Source organism: Zygotorulaspora mrakii, chromosome 5 (assembly GCF_013402915.1).
Source record: "Zygotorulaspora mrakii chromosome 5, complete sequence".
NCBI classification, from domain to species: domain Eukaryota; kingdom Fungi; phylum Ascomycota; class Saccharomycetes; order Saccharomycetales; family Saccharomycetaceae; genus Zygotorulaspora; species Zygotorulaspora mrakii.
In genome coordinates this window covers 1,242,000-1,259,140 of record NC_050723.1, presented here as the reverse complement: position 1 = coordinate 1,259,140, position 17,141 = coordinate 1,242,000, and the positions used below count along the sequence as shown (strand labels likewise).

Sequence of the window (17,141 nt, the reverse complement as noted above, 5' to 3'; positions counted from 1 at the left end):
TTCATACATTTCCTTTCTTCACTTCACTTCCCTCCCATCCCCTCATTCCACTCAAACCACATTTCCATTCTCCATCACTTTCTCTCAACCACTCACTCAACTCTCAACTCCTTTCTCTCTCTACTCACCACTTCATTCCTCTTTTCTTTTTCTTCTTTCTTTCCCACTTCTCACTCTCATTCACTCTTCACTTCCACAACTCATCCTACCTTCATCTCATTCTTTTCATCACACTCACATCTCCTCACTCCCTCCTTTCACTCTCATCTTCTCTACTCTTCAACCACCACACATCTTTTTCATCTTTTCATCTTTTCTTTTTTCTCTTTCATTTCTACTCTCACTTCATTCCTCACTCCACTCAACCACTCTCTCTTCCCACCTTCCCTCATTCCCACACCAACATCCAAACTTTTCATCTCTTCCACGCTACCAACCATCCATTTCCATTCACACATCTACTCAACTTCTCTACCCTACTTCACTACACACTCTTTTTATTTACTCTCTTCATCTCTTTCATTCGAACTTCCTTTTACCTCTCTACTCCTATTTCACTACACACTCATTCATTCTACTCTCTCTTTTCACTCTCACTTTTCGTTTTCACATCTACATACACCATTCATACCACACTTCTCATACATTCATCTTTTCTATTCCATCTTTTCATCACCTCATTTTACACATCTACTCCTTTTTTACTACTCAACTCCCGACATTTACTCTTTCTCCTCACTCCCTTTTCACTTTCAACTACATCTTTTTTCTTCACTCTCTCATTCTTTCATCCTTTCTTTTCTACTCTACTCCACTACACTCCTCATCTTTCATACATTTTCACTTTTACATTTCATTTTTTCTTTCTTTTTACATACACCCTACTCTACTACATACTTCCATCCATTTCACTCCACTCCATTACACTCCCCTACACCTTTCCCCTACCGAACTCATTTCATCCTCACTTTTCTATCATACTACTCTCTTTTTCTTTATTTCATTTTTTCCTCATTCTACTCTTACACCTCTCCTACCAACTTCATTCCCCTACACCTTTCCCCTATCGAACTCATTTCATCTTCACTTTTCTACCATACTACTCTCTCCCATTTCCCTTCATTCATTCCCCTACACCTTTCCCCTACCACTCTCATTTCATCTCCACTCTTTTCATCTCCGCACTTTCCTCCCCTCGATCACACACTTTCATCTTCACCTTTTCACTTTTCTACCATACTACTCTCATTCTTTTCCTTCTTTTCCATTTCTTTCCTTTCCCTTTCTACTACTCTTCGCATCTTCATAACACTCCCCACCAAACTCTTTTCCTCTTTCATTCACTTCAACTTCTTTCTCCTTCCATTCACTTCAACTCTCATTCACTCTCCATCTTTTCATCTCTATTCATACATACTCAACTTTCTTTTCTTTTCACTCCAACTCCATCTCATCTCCCTCTTCATCACCACTCTTTTCTCAACCATTCACTCTACTCTCACACTTCCTCTTCTTTTCTTCTTTCTCACACCCTCTCCTTTCTCTACTCTACTCCCCTACCATCTCTTTCCTTTTTTCTCTATTTCTACTACTCTTTCTTACTTTCTACTCCCATCCACTCCATTTCACTCTTCACATCAACTTCCAACCCTTTTCATCTTCTCATACACTTCTTTTTCTCTTTTACTACTTTTCTTCCACTCTACTCCACTACTCATTCCCTTTCCTATTTCTTTTCCACTTTTTTCTCCTACCTCACCACAAACTCAACTGGATTCTTTTCCATTTCACATACACTCCTTTTCCCTCTATCAACCACTCACTCATACTTCTTTTCCCTTCACTTCAACTTTCATTCCCTAACACTTTCATCATCTCATCCCTCAACTTTCCTATTCCTCTCCTACACTTCCTTTTTTCCACTCAACTACTCATCTCATCCCTCATGATTCATTTCACACCTACATCACGCTCTACCCACGTCTCTCCTCTTCTCCTTCTTTCCTTTCTCCTCTTCTCCTCAACTCTTCTTCTCTACTCGAACACACATTCTCTTTTCACCTCCCCTCATCCTTCACTTTCACCTCTTTCTATTCATTCCATTCCATTTTACCTCTCATTCACACTCCATTTTCTTTTTCTCCTCAATTCTTTCCTTCTACTCAACTACTCATCACATCTTTCACATATCTCTTTCCACTTCACTCTTTTCATCATTCCATTCACCCCTACTCTACTTCTTCACTCACTCCCTTTTCCTACTTCTTTCTCCTTTTTTTCTCCTACTCTTTTCATCTTTTCACCCAACCATTCCCTTCACATTCTCTTTTTCCCATCCACTCCACACTCTTTCATCTTTTCAACTTTACATCTTCACTTTTCCTCATTTCTACCACTCTCATCACTTCTTCTTTCTACTCCATCTTTCATCACCTCGATCTACTCAACTACTCATCCTCATTCCCTTTTCCATTCCTCCTCTCCTACTTCACTACCCACTTCCTACTCCCTCACTCCCTCACTTCCTTTCCTTTTCTCTACTCTACTCTACTACTAACTCTTCCATTCCTCTCTACTTTCATTCTCTTTTACAACTCCAAAACTCTCTCATCCTAACCATCTTTTCACATTTTCCGCTTTTCTACACCATCACTTCTTTCAACTTTCTCTTTCCCATACCCGACATTTACTTTTTTTAACTTCACCATTTCCCTTCTCCCTTTCTTCTCTTCATTTCCTCTTCATTACTCACTCACTTTCCATTTCCCTTCTCCCTTTCTTTTCAACTCTACTTCACTACCCCTACACTTCCCAACTTCCCAACTTCCTCATTTCTCTTCACTCTCACTCTCATTCCATCTTCCTTTCACTTTCTCTTTTACTTCCCCGTCTTTTCACTTCAACTCACCAACTCTCAACAACTCATCTTCACATTCCCTTTTTTTCTCTTACTATACTTCATCATTTACTCTCACATTCTTTTCCCCTTCTACATCTACTCTACTTCATCGCCCACCTTTTTCCCTCCTACTCTTTTTCCTATTTTCATCTTCTTCGACTCTATCCAACATTCCATTTCCCTTCTCCCTTTCTTTTCAACTCTACTTCACTACCCCTACACTTCCTTACTCCTTCACTTTTCCTTTTCTGACACTTCCTTTTCCCATCCATCACACTACTTTCGTTTCCACACTACACTTCCCACTCCTTTTCATCATCCCCATTCTCTTTTTCACATCCAACTTTTCCATTTTTTACACTCTCAACTTCCCATTTCTTCCCCATTTTTTCCCACTCTACCCATTACTCTTTCACTTCATTCATTCTCACCTCTTCTCTTACTTCCCTTTCTATTCTACTCTACTACTCTCCCCCCCCCCCACACTTTCATTTAACTTCCTTCTCTTTCACTTCCACTATTACCCAAACATCAACTTCATTCCATCTTCCTCTCTTCTTCAAACTACACCCTACCTTTTTTCACACATTCCTCTTCCTTTCACTTTTCCTCTTTCTTCCACTTTTCTACTTCCTTCACATTACTCCCCATCTCTCATCTTCTACGCACCTACACTTAACCGCTTTTTTCCTTCATACTTCCTTCATACTACTCCCGACGCTTTTCTCCTACTCTACACCACCCCTTCTCTTCATACCCCCCTCTTCTTTTTTTTCCTTCATACTACACATCACTCCTTCCTTTCACTCCCGTTCTACTCCTCACTCTTTCATCTACACTTCACTCCTTCCTTTCACTCCCGTTCTACTTCACATTCTACTTCCATTTTCTACATCATTTCTTTCTCATCACTACGCTCTACCACCCCACTTCCTCTTTATTTCCCTTTTTCTTTTATCCATTTCACATTTACATCCCATATTTCCTTTCCCCTACACCTTTCCCCTACCGCCTATTTTCATTCTACCCTCAACTCTTTTCATCTCTTTTACTCCATAACCCTTTATGATTCCACTTTCCTTCTCTATTCATCCTACCTTCCACGCTACCCATTACTTTCCACCCTCCTTTCCATCCATCTTTTCCACATCTTTCATACCACTCCCTCACCGCTCTCATTCCAACTTCATCCGCATTCAACTTCCATTCACCCCCTACCTTCTTCATCTATTTTACTTCTCCCCTCATATTTCATTTCAATTCCATTCGCCATTCAACTTCCATTCAACTTCCATTCACCCCCTACCTTCTTCATCTATTACACTTCTCCCCTCATCTTTCATATTTCTCGCTTCTCACTCATTCTTTTTCTTCATTTCAACTTTCAACCACCCTCTACACTTTTCATCTACTCCACTTCTTTCTTTTCTTCTTCACTTCTACTTCTCAACTTTTACATAACACACTCCCAACTTCTTTTCATTCATACTTTTACTTCTTTCTTCATTCCTCTCTCTCTAACTCTTTCACCTTACTACTCTACTTCCTTCCTCCTTCTACCCCCACTCTTTCTTCTACTTTACTACTATACCTTACTCCTTACATCTATTTACTCTACTCTACTCTTCTATACATCTTCTTTCGTTAAAAACATTTTACTTTCTTTTTTTCTCGACATTCACAATTACTTCCCCTTCTCTTTCATCTTTTTCTACTACTCCTCTCCTTCTCATCCCTTTATTCAACTCTAACTCAACTTCTTCTCTCCACTCACTAAACTTTCACCGCTCTTTTATTTCATCTTTCTTTCTCTTATATCTAACTTTTACAACGCTCACTCAACTTCTTTCAATCATCCATTATATTCATTTCATTTCAACATTATATCGCTTTTACTTCTTTTCCATACACTGACTTCTTCTTTTACCAACTATCTCTTCTCTTTAACTTCAAACTTCTTTCTCTATTATTCAACCAACTATCTATTCTAAAGCAATTACTAAACTATACACTACACTTTTCTTCTCCACTCTTTCACGTATAGCCAATATTTGACTTACATCATCTCCCCGATTACCCCAGCTACCCCATCTTTTCTCCTCATTTACCAACTTACTTTTCATTTCTTTAATTTACCATCGAGATCCATAAACAACTTCTTCTTTTCCCATCAAAAAACAACAACAACAACAACAACAACAACAAACAATCGAAAACAAACGAAAACAAACAACAACAACGATAACGATAACAGCCACATATTTCTTTCAAACTGCTTACATTGGACTATTCAATTCTTTTATTCTTTATTCTCCCTTCTTTCCTCTACTCACTCCTGCTAACTTTTTCCTTTTACTTCTCACATTCCTTTACAAACATACATTATCTTTTTTACAATTTATTATTACATTCCTTCACTTTACCACAATTTCATATTTATTTATTTTTTAATTACATTATCTTATTTACTTTATTTAAATTCATTTATTTACACTCCTTAATTTACATTCCTTTATTTACGTTCTTTTATTTACACTTCTTTATTCACGTCCTTTACCACCCACTTACCCTACCTTCCTTACCTCACCACTTTTACCCCGTCGCATTTCGACAAATAATTCCTCTTTTTTCATTTTTTAAAATCTATATCACTTCCGAACTCACTCAATAACCCCATTTCACCTCTACTTCCACCAAATCAACGCTCTTTACCACTTTTCTATCCTCTTTTTTCACCCACTATCCCACCACTTAACGCATCGCTTCTTCTCAATAAACTCGCATTTTGACCAGCTTTAAAATCGTTTCTTATTTCTTTCTCTATCGCCATCACTTATTTAATATTTCCCTTCCCTCTCCCTGCCTCTTCACTTCCCTTGCCCTGCTTCTTCCATCATCCTCCTCGTTTACCATTCCCTCCACATTCCATCAATCCATACCACTTTGCCTGTATGTAAACACTCTCAAAACATTCCTTGATTTACATCTGCACACTCATCCTCACCAGCTCTCACTGACGCAACAGAATATATTACGCCCGCCATTCCCATCCTTACATCTACCTCCGTACCCCATTCCGCCATCTCTACACCATCGCCCATACATTCGTCTCACAAACCCATACAAACAGACGTTAGACCCACACATCTCCCCTCTTTGCCCCTCTATATATCCCCCAATATCAGCTTCACATCAAAAAACTCTAAGCTACCCTTCTTTATTTAACGTTTTCTCTCTATTTTACTACTTCTTTTTCATTTTCAACACTTTTCACCTTTCCAAATTTTTAAAATTTCTTACCCAACATGAAATGACCTCGTGCCAGCAAACTTTTTTTTATAATATTATCATCATGCTTTACCGGCCCCTCACTCGATGCCACTACCCTATTACATCTTCCCTACGATCTCTCGCTAACCTAACAGCAACTGTCCGTTGCCATTATAAATAACCAGTCTTTCCTATCATCCCTGTATATCAAAACATCTACTTCACTAATCCTCCTCCTCTCTTCCCACCATTTTTTTATAACTTAACACTTTCTTTACCTTTTTATCTAACTTAACCTTCATGTTACCAGTCCTTTGCATCACCCACCCCCACTTGTTTGTTCTTTTCTTCTCACTTTTTACACACATCACATTCATTCCCGTCACTCTTCGCCTTACAGCCAGCTCGCTGTGAAAAAAACTATCGTGCTTATCGGCCAACCGCGCGTCGTCTTTTTCAACCGCGCGAGCTGTGAAAAACTTATTCCCCGTTGCTGATGATCATTTCACTGGTTTCCTCATGTGCTACGAGAATCACCATGGCTCATCCAACCGATCTCTCAGGCACTTGACTCTTTATGTGCCAATACGGCTCCACACTCTTCATTCATTTTTTAAAAAACTGCAACGGAAATGTCACTCCTTCATGATCTAGACGACAATCTCTTTTCAACTTTCAGCCACTCTCAAATGCCCAAACAGCACGCTAGAGGCCCAAAAATGTAGGCTAGAGCACTTGCGTTAGTGCCCAGTAGCTATGCCAAGTTACAGCTTTGTACCTCTTCTTGTTCGCTAGAAAACCCTACTACCACCAAAAACCAGTAGGCACTACCGCCAAAGTCACGTCGGGGCATAAGAATGCCCAGTACAAACCTGTACACAGGCACCCGCTCATCGTAACCGCACACTCGCTTACACATCACACTGCCCAACCATTGCCCAAATACTTCAAACTTGCGGTACCCTGGTAACACCCTACTCACCATATTGTGAACATCCCCTTTCTCGTACACACATTACAACAGGAGCACCAACAGCCGGAACTCATTCAAATCAAAACAGTCCCCCCGACCATGCCCGTCCCCCCCAAAGTGTACCTGAAACAACTTCCAGCATGCGTCGGTGCGACCGCAGAAATATCTCATTGTCTAACATTCTTGAATACCTGCTATACGGCTCTCTGTTCCCCCACTCCATATCAATTCCGAATGGTTTCGATAGTCGACCTCCAAACACTAACGTCGCCACGTTTGCTTTCGACCGGACCACTGAATGCCAAAAGTGTCCCCAATGCAACAATACTCGTGACGTCACGTCGTCATTGCATGTAATCCCCTCAATCGTCTCCGTGTAGCATGAGCAGCTTGGTTACGCCATTGATGATCTTCAGGATTCTGTCGCACTTTCCCTTGTTGTTTGCGTCCTGTCCATCGCGGAACCCCATAATATGACCTTCGACAGCATTCATAGGAATTACGTTAAACACTGAGCCTTGTGAGGACAGATCGTCCACTACAGAAATGGTGCGATTGCCCATCACAGTCGTGTATACATCGCCGACACTACCAAACTCCAGCCACTCTCTTAATTCACTTACTAGGGCCTCAAAGTCGTGCCCCACATCCTTCTTCATCTCCCTCACATACTCAAAAGATATCAGCTTTCCCTCGACCCGCACCACCGCATTGTCAAAGTCCACTGCTATGCGCGACGACGACTCTATGCCGCTCTCCCTCACAACCCTGCTGTACAGCTTGCCGAACCAGCTCCAAAAGTTCTCAGGTGGAAGGAACGTCCCTGATGTAAACCACTTTCCAGGCTCCCTTGCATTTTCTGTTGTTGCAAAGCAGGTAAACCGCACCAGACATGGGTAGTATCAAGTAGCCGTCTTACTTTTGATACTGTATTCTCAGGACATGCAAGTTCGAAGCTGTCCCATGTGCGGAAGTCAAACGGGCACATGCGCACCCATCGCACCAGGTACTCGCGGTATTCATCACTACGGATACAGCTGCTAAAGCACCTACCCAGAATCTCCATCTTTTCAAAACCTTCTCGCCGCTCTGTAACTCTCACAAACAGATTGATGTCAAGTGGAGTGAAATAGGTAATCGCCAAATTCTGCTTAGGTAAAAAATTATGCGCATAACTCTTTCAGGTCACACCTCTACTTCATGAAAAACTGTTAATTGATTAAACCTACAGTCTTTATCTTTAATTCACTTAAAATGAAATCTCGAGGTCATCTTTCGAAAAATAGATCCACAGCCCATCTGTTAGGCCGCTTTTCAGCTCGTTTTTTTGGTTTCATATCACCAATACCTCTTGAAGGAATTTCAAACTTTATATCACTTTGTTCATATTTACTTTCATCTTTCACAACCTTTCATAAATTTTTCTTACTTTCTCTACGTGGTTGTTTTATTCACCCATCTATAAACTGTATTAATTATAGGTTATAAAGTTTCTCTCTTTTTTACTTCATATCATTCAATCTTACTTCAACCTTTTCTTAACATCATCAATTTCCAAATATTCGACTGAAGCACTCAAGATCAATACCAATACATCTTTCAGCAATCTTTTATCGGATCTCAAGTATATATCTGCTATTTCTCTACCCACTTTACTGTGAACTTTTTTTGTTCACATTCAAAAAAACACATTCCCTTACTTTCAAACTTGTTTCTATTCTCTGTTTTTTCCTATGTTACCTTTCACCATTTCGGTTTGGGGAGAGCGTTCTCTATATTGGTTTCCCTTTGATTATTTAAATTACTTATCGTGCTCACATCCACATACACAGTACAAAGGAAATGCTTTCTTCTTTTCCTGACAGCCATATATCATTAAACACATATGTTTTCACACAACAAAGACTTCACATAGTATTTTCTTCGCACTGAACTGATTTTTTTCTGTATGGTTCGACGTCTCGAGATCGGTACCCTATAACTCTCTAAATGAACAACCATCATTCATTACTTTACAAATAAAAAGAAAATGCAACAAGCACTACTTTACTATAATACCAGTATTTTAAGGTTTAATATTTTCAAATTTTAACACAAGCATTATCCCCAATAATAGTTTACCATATAAAATAGGTTTCACACTGCTCTTCACTCAGCATCCGTTTGGCGTTTTTTTCCCCAAATTCGAGCTATATTGCACTTTTGTTGGCTGTTTGTGCCTCAGAAAAGTCCCTACATGTCGAAATAAGCGCTGAAATTTTCAAAATGGAATGCGCTAGGCCACTTTCGACAACCGTTTTCAACTCCTGAAAATTAACTACTGACAGTACCACAAGTCATATATTAGACTCATCAAGCCACTATCCCCAAAGTCATCTACCTCCATCCATAGGAAAAACTGCCGCGGCTCTTGCAAAAAGTGAAATAAAAAAGAAAATGAGTTCAGTTACTATATAAAAGATAATCCTCGAATAATATATAATCTCAACTTTTTTTAGAAGTGATTTCTCTGAAGCAAGACTTGGAGCAAAAATTCCAGCTGGAACTCAAAAAATAATACATTTTCCGTCCAATCAAACTATAGGAACGCGAGTGGTAGAGCAAATAGAACACCAGCTCTGAGTCTGTTGGCCACACCTTCGTAAACAGAAAGAGTTGACAATGATTGTGGGGCTCTTGTTGAAGTGCTCAACTGTGGAGAGACAGTTTGTGGTGACTGCGGCGCAGAGGTCTCACTCAAAAGGGTGTTTGAGACCACAGTTGAGCCAGCAAAATCGGTAGTTCTTGGAACTGTGACAGATGTTGACTGTATGTATGTTTCACTTCCACGGTTGGACGAGCCGTTTGGCTTTGATGTTGTCGTCGCAACCGATTCTTTTGGAGCTCCGCTATTTGAAGCTTCACTAGTAAATTGAGGAGTTTGTGTGGTTGAATAGACAGAAAAACCTTTGCTTGAAGCTTTTTCTGGTGCTGGGGAAGCTGTTTCATTCTCAGGAGTAGCACTACTATCTGAAGCAGCGTTAGGACTAGAAGTATGTTCTGAATGGTTATCGGAAATGGTTGTTGACTGAGAAGAGACACTGTCGGATTCTGGGCATGTCGTGGTGTAGGAAGTCACCATACCATTCATGGTAGTGGTAACCACAGACCTATTGTTACCACTTGTGACACTTGATGCAGCAGACCCTGAGTATGAGCTAGCTGTTATGACAGACTCCTTGAAGGTACTGTCAGAAGCTGGGCATATCGTAGTGTATGAAGTCACCATACCATTTACAGTAGTAGTAACCACAGACTTGCTGTTACCGCTTGTGGCGATTGATGCTCCAGACTTTGTGTATGGGCTGGCTGTTGAGGCAAAATATGAAGAGCTGTCAGAGTTCACTGTTGTCTGAGTGGTGCTAATATCGCCTCCGGTTTCCGACGATGGTGAACTTGTGGCGCTCTTCGGGGTTGTAGATACCGTACTTGAGACTAAGCTTGCTGGCTCCTCGGAGGTTGAAACTGTACTTGAAATCGTACTCTGCGTACTGTTACCATAGTAAGCTGACCCTGGAGTTTCAACATAGTAGAAAGTTTCAGTGGTAACAACGCCATCGCTACCCGTTAACACATCAGTGGATGTGGCGTAAGTGCTTGTGAAAGTACCAGTCCATGGTGTGTAACTTGTGGTTACAGCGTTTCCAGATGGTGTCTCGACATAGTAGACAGTTTCAGTGGTAACAACACCGTCACTGCCAGTGAAGATTTCTGTGGAAGTTGCGTAGGTGCTTGTCAAAGAACCGGTCCATGGTGTGTAACTTGTGGTTACAGCGTTTCCAGATGGTGTCTCAACATAGTAGACGGTTTCAGTGGTAACAACACCATCGCTTCCCGTTAACACATCAGTGGATGTGGCGTAAGTGCTTGTGAAAGAACCGGTCCATGCTGTGTAACTTGTGGTTACAGCGTTTCCAGATGGTGTCTCGACATAGTAGACGGTTTCAGTGGTAACAACACCGTCACTGCCAGAGAAGATTTCTGTGGAAGTTGCGTAGGTTGTTGTGAAAGAACCGGTCCATGCTGTGTAACTTGTTGTTGCAGCGTTTCCAGATGGTGTCTCAACATAGTAGACGGTTTCAGTGGTCACAACACCGTCACTGCCAGTGGAGATTTCAGTGGATGTGGCGTAAGTGCTTGTGAAAGAACCTGTCCATGCTGTGTAACTTGTTGTTGCAGCGTTTCCAGATGGCGTTTCAACATAGTATACAGGAGCAACTGTTGTTGAATTGTCAGTTCCTGTGAAGGTTGTAAATCCAGTAGAGTAGGTGGTTGTGAAAGAACCAGTCCATGCTGTGTAACTTGTTGTTGCAGCGTTTCCAGATGGTGTCTCAACATAGTAGACGGTTTCAGTGGTAACAACACCGTCACTGCCAGTGGAGATTTCAGTGGATGTGGCGTAAGTGGTTGTGAAAGAACCGGTCCATGGTGTGTAACTTGTGGTTACAGCGTTTCCAGATGGTGTCTCAACATAGTAGACGGTTTCAGTGGTAACAACACCATCGCTTCCCGTTAACACATCAGTGGATGTGGCATAGGTGGTTGTGAAAGAACCGGTCCATGCTGTGTAACTTGTTGTTGCAGCGTTTCCAGATGGTGTCTCGACATAGTAGACGGTTTCAGTGGTAACAACACCGTCACTGCCAGAGAAGATTTCTGTGGAAGTTGCGTAGGTTGTTGTGAAAGAACCGGTCCATGCTGTGTAACTTGTTGTTGCAGCGTTTCCAGATGGTGTCTCAACATAGTAGACGGTTTCAGTGGTCACAACACCGTCACTGCCAGTGAAGATTTCGGTGGAAGTTGCGTAGGTGCTTGTCAAAGAACCGGTCCATGCTGTGTAACTTGTTGTTACCGCGTTTCCAGATGGCGTTTCGACATAGTATACAGGAGCAACTGTTGTTGAATTGTCAGTTCCTGTGAAGGTTGTAAATCCAGTAGAGTAGGTGGTTGTGAAAGAACCAGTCCATGCTGTGTAACTTGTTGTTGCAGCGTTTCCAGATGGTGTCTCAACATAGTAGACGGTTTCAGTGGTCACAACACCGTCACTGCCAGTGGAGATTTCAGTGGATGTGGCGTAAGTGGTTGTGAAAGAACCGGTCCATGGTGTGTAACTTGTGGTTACAGCGTTTCCAGATGGTGTCTCAACATAGTAGACGGTTTCAGTGGTAACAACACCATCGCTTCCCGTTAACACACCAGTAGATGTTGCGTAGGTGCTTGTGAAAGTACCTGTCCATGGTGTGTAACTGGTTGTGTTGAGGTGAGCGACCGGTGTTTCGACATAGTAGAATGTTTCAGTAGTTACAATACCATCGCTGCCAGTAAAAACACCAGTAGATGTTGCGTAGGTGCTTGTGAAAGTACCTGTCCAAGGGGTGTAACTGGTTGTGTTGAGGTGAGCGACCGGTGTTTCGACATAGTAGAATGTTTCAGTAGTCACAATACCGTCACTGCCAGTAAAAACACCAGTAGATGTTGCGTAGGTGCTTGTGAACGTACCTGTCCATGGTATGTAGCTCGTGGTTGCAGTTTGAGCACCTGTAGAGCTGTTCTGAGCACTTGGTGTTTCAACGTAGTAGAATGTTTCAGTAGTCACAATACCGTCACTGCCAGTAAAAACACCAGTAGATGTTGCGTAGGTGCTTGTGAAAGTACCTGTCCATGGTGTGTAACTGGTTGTGTTGAGGTGAGCGACCGGTGTTTCGACATAGTAGAATGTTTCAGTAGTTACAATACCGTCACTGCCAGTAAAAACACCAGTAGATGTTGCGTAGGTGCTTGTGAAAGTACCTGTCCAAGGGGTGTAACTGGTTGTGTTGAGGTGAGCGACCGGTGTTTCGACATAGTAGAATGTTTCAGTAGTCACAATACCGTCACTGCCAGTAAAAACACCAGTAGATGTTGCGTAGGTGCTTGTGAACGTACCTGTCCATGGTATGTAGCTCGTGGTTGCAGTTTGAGCACCTGTAGAGCTGTTCTGAGCACTTGGTGTTTCAACGTAGTAGAATGTTTCAGTAGTCACAATACCGTCACTGCCAGTAAAAACACCAGTAGATGTTGCGTAGGTGCTTGTGAAAGTACCTGTCCAAGGGGTGTAACTGGTTGTGTTGAGGTGAGCGACCGGTGTTTCGACATAGTAGAATGTTTCAGTAGTTACAATACCATCGCTGCCAGTGGATACACCAGTGGATGTTGCGTATGTGCTTGTGAACGTACCTGTCCATGGGGTGTAACTGGTTGTGTTGAGGTGAGCGACCGGTGTTTCAACGTAGTAAATGGTTTCAGCAGTGGCAATTCCATTACTTCCAGTGGAGGTTGCAAATGACGTTGAATAGGTGTTTGTGAAACTGCCGGTCCACTGAGTATACGATGTTGAGGTCTGTATGGCTCTTGAGCTTGGAACCTCAACGACAACCGTTGCGGTTCCTCGCGTGGAGTCACCACTAATGGTAGTCATTGTTCTTGTTAAAGGAGAGTCCCATGTATTTGTAAGTGTCTCCGTAATAATTGGCACAATGACTTGAGTTTCAACATATGGTTGTCCTGTGATATACGTTGTGAATGTGGATGTTACGGTAGAAGATTCGGTCCAATAGTTAGTTACCAACGTACTGGCAGTTGAAGCCGGTACACAAACAATATTAGCAGATTCTGTAGCACATCTTAATCCCAATTGACAACAAGCAGTTTGAGAACCCAAAGAACCAGGAGATCCAACAGTACCACAGGAAGCGCTAGAGGTAGCACATACTGTATTTGGAACATAGTTTATGATAGTTTCTGTTAATGCTCCGTCAGATAAGCTCAGGGAGGTACTTGTGGTTGTTCCTGGATATGGATAATTGATTGTTGAGGTTACAAATGGGATATGAACGACTTCTGTAATTTCAGTGGTAACAGTATTAAGTGGATCACAAACACGAGTATAAGGATTCTCTCTCTTATGAAATACGTTCTGCGTTGGATTAGCTTGCTCTATATCACCACAATTGAAAATCGTTGTTCCAGTGGTAGAGAAAGTCCAGCCTCTGGTGACAGTAGTACGTGGAATAGGTTCAACATTAATGATCGTAACCTGTGTTGGATTGTTAGAAATTGTGTACGTTGTTGGGGTTCTTCCAGTGTATGAAGATGTCGATGTGTAGTACGAAACGGGTGGACCATAAATTACTACTGTATATTCGGGCGCATCTTCTTCAGGGGAAACAGTGGAAGTGAAAAATTGAGTACTGGTCCATGTGCTCCGAACTGTAGTCGTTGTTGGAGTAAATACGTCAACATATCTAGTTGGTTGGTTGGATTGTAAGGGTTCAGTAGAAGTTGAGATTTGCACATGACTCCAAACGGTTGTCCTTGTAACAGTATTTGGTGGACGAAATAGTACGATCGTACTATCTGATGTAACATAAGGAAGTGTAGAATATGACGAGGTTGGACCATCAAAGTATACAGTTGACGTTGTAGTACGGATTGGAACACAACGCTGATTGTTTGCATTGTTTTGACTACAGTACAGTCCACTGGCACAGGCGAGGCTGCTTACACCATTTGTGGGTCCACAGACACCGTTTTGGCTCTGAGGAAATGGAGGTACATATACAACAACAGTTTGAATTGATTGACCACTTGGACGTAGCAGTGTTGTTGAGGAAGAAGTCTCGCTACTCCACACATAAGTTGAGGTCCTGGTAGTAACAGTACCATATCTGTAGATTTCAAGACCAGTAGTTGAACCAGAAGAATCAGTTAAAGGGCTAGTGCTCAAGAAGTTGGTACCAGTGGTTGCCACAAATGTTGATTGTCTTGGATATGGTCTCCTATCCACAACCGTTACTGTTTGATCAGCCTCGCTGTATGGGATAGTGGTAAATGTTTCAACTGTTCCGTCATAAAATGTGGTTGAAGTAGTTGTGGTACTGGAAGGCTGCCAAATTTCAACCGTCAGAACTGTATCAGAGGCTGCGTTGAAGGAATCAGTAGTAGTGGAGTGAGTTGGAGAATTCCAGATGTGAGATACTGTTGTCCTCCTGACTGGTACATTTATAACCTCAGTAAAAGTAATGCCTGATGTGATTAACGTACTACTTGTTACGGTTCCGGTCCACGGAATAGTGGTTGTTCTAGTTCTTGTTGGGAGATCAACCTCTACTGTTATGAAAGTAGCGTCTGTAGCGTGCTCCAAAGTTGTTGTTCTTACAGAATTGCCTGAATACGTCCTTGTAATTGTAGTTCTTGGTGTTGGAATTAAGACAACAATGTTTTCTGTCCCTGCAAGTACTTCCGTAGTAACTGTGGTAACATCTCCTTGATAAGAACGCGTGGTGATTTCAAATGGCACATAGACACCAGAAGCAGCAGCGAGCTGCAGTTGTGTGTTAATCGAAAAGGCTTTATTTACCGTTGTACCGTCAGAACAAGTAACATTGTCGGAATATCTGTTTAAAATGGAAATAGGATTTCCAGAATTTGATGGCCGCTGGAATCCATTTAAAAAAACCCGATAGCCGGCTGGCAAACTTCTTGCATTAATTGTAACTACATTGTTTTCACACGTATAAGTAACAGAGGAAGGAACATCCTCAGCAGTCTCTGGCATCATCCACCTATTGAACCTGTTTGACATTTTCAATTCAACGTTGGAACATGAAACCAATTCACCAGTAGCGGCATCACCTCTAGAAAACCCTGCAAACTGAATCCTGATATCTTCCGCCGTGATTGAACCTGAAGAACACTGGGAACCAACGAAATAGTTTTGGATTTGGTTGTTTACCGAAGTACGCACGTAGTAGTTGGGATCGCTGGATGAATCATAGCCATTGGCAAGATTAGGGGTATATGTGGGGCCAGCAGCAAAGGAAGCTGTTGCCGTCAGACCACCCCAAGTAACTGTGTTTGTGCCAGTGGTGTATACTTGCGCAGCATCCAAATCTGCATTAAAGTCAGAACCACCGACGGAAAAGATAAAAGGAAGTGTAACAGAACCAGAAACGTTGGCTACCGATGCCATCTGGTTGATGTTAGAATTTGTGATTGTACATTCCACTCTTGAATCAGTAGTTAATGACAATCCAGAGAACACGGAACAGGTTGCCAATTGGGATCCAGAAGCAGAACTTATGGTGAAACTTGAAGAATCTGAGCCTCCGCCATAAACCCTATAAACGTCTGGAATATCTAAAGCAAAAGTGTCACCCTGTTGAGCATTCATAGCATCAGTAATGGAAAATTGCAGGTTCGCGTCCCAGACACCTTGAGGGTGATTACGATTGCTGCCTTCAGGGACAATGATAAAGAATTAAAGACATGTCCTAGATCTTTCGCAGAGGCAATCAACGAGATAGACGCTATTAGCCAAGAGGCGATAAGCGAGGATCTCAGAGAGCGCATGATAACCCTTGTTGAATTTATTTTATTTTATGGAAAGCCGTAACCTTACATCATTGATAGTCGACCCGCTCGGTGTGTGTCTTTTTTATATTCAACGTTGGCAATTTTTAGTTTGTCGAATTTTGTGGAGCTTGTACATAAAATAATACTAGAAGAATTATCACTTTCGCTTTTACTGATTCCAGGTGAGTGAAGTCATCAGATTTCCAAAGGCAACGGTAGCACCTTTTACATGGCTGCTCTAAACTTTAAAGAAATTCATACGTTTGTCATCCATAAAGGGAAACATATGTGAATCATTCTGAGAAAACAATGTTTTTCTAAAGGCACAGCCGCTTTTTTGAGGAACATTCCAAACGAGAAAAAATCTTAATAAGGAAATTAGAATATCGTTCCATGAGTATGTCTCACTCTTCTGGAAGGAAAAAGGAAGATATCTCCAAAACCGGAAATTCTTCTCCTATCAAGGGCAGCTTGGTGAGGAGATACAATCCGTATCGAGAAAGGTAGAGGTCGTCAAGAGAAGAGCTACCATTGCTACCATCATGGTTACCATTGTATATTCGAAAT

At 41.7% G+C, this 17,141-nt stretch overlaps 2 protein-coding genes across 2 annotated transcripts; one reads left to right on the top strand and one right to left on the bottom strand.

Moving 5' to 3' along the window:
* Nucleotides 1-1,945: 1,945 nt before the first annotated feature.
* HG535_0E05890 (uncharacterized protein) lies at nucleotides 1,946-2,557 on the top strand (the record flags this gene model as incomplete). Its single annotated transcript, XM_037289335.1, has 1 exon — nucleotides 1,946-2,557. The coding sequence occupies one exon, from the start codon at nucleotides 1,946-1,948 to the stop codon at nucleotides 2,555-2,557; it is 612 nt and encodes a 203-aa protein (XP_037145230.1).
* A 7,163-nt stretch (nucleotides 2,558-9,720) lies between these two features.
* Nucleotides 9,721-16,392, bottom strand: HG535_0E05880 (uncharacterized protein; the record flags this gene model as incomplete). Its single annotated transcript, XM_037289334.1, has 1 exon — nucleotides 9,721-16,392. One exon carries the CDS (start codon nucleotides 16,390-16,392, stop codon nucleotides 9,721-9,723), a length of 6,672 nt encoding a protein of 2,223 aa, XP_037145229.1.
* Nucleotides 16,393-17,141: the final 749 nt, after the last annotated feature.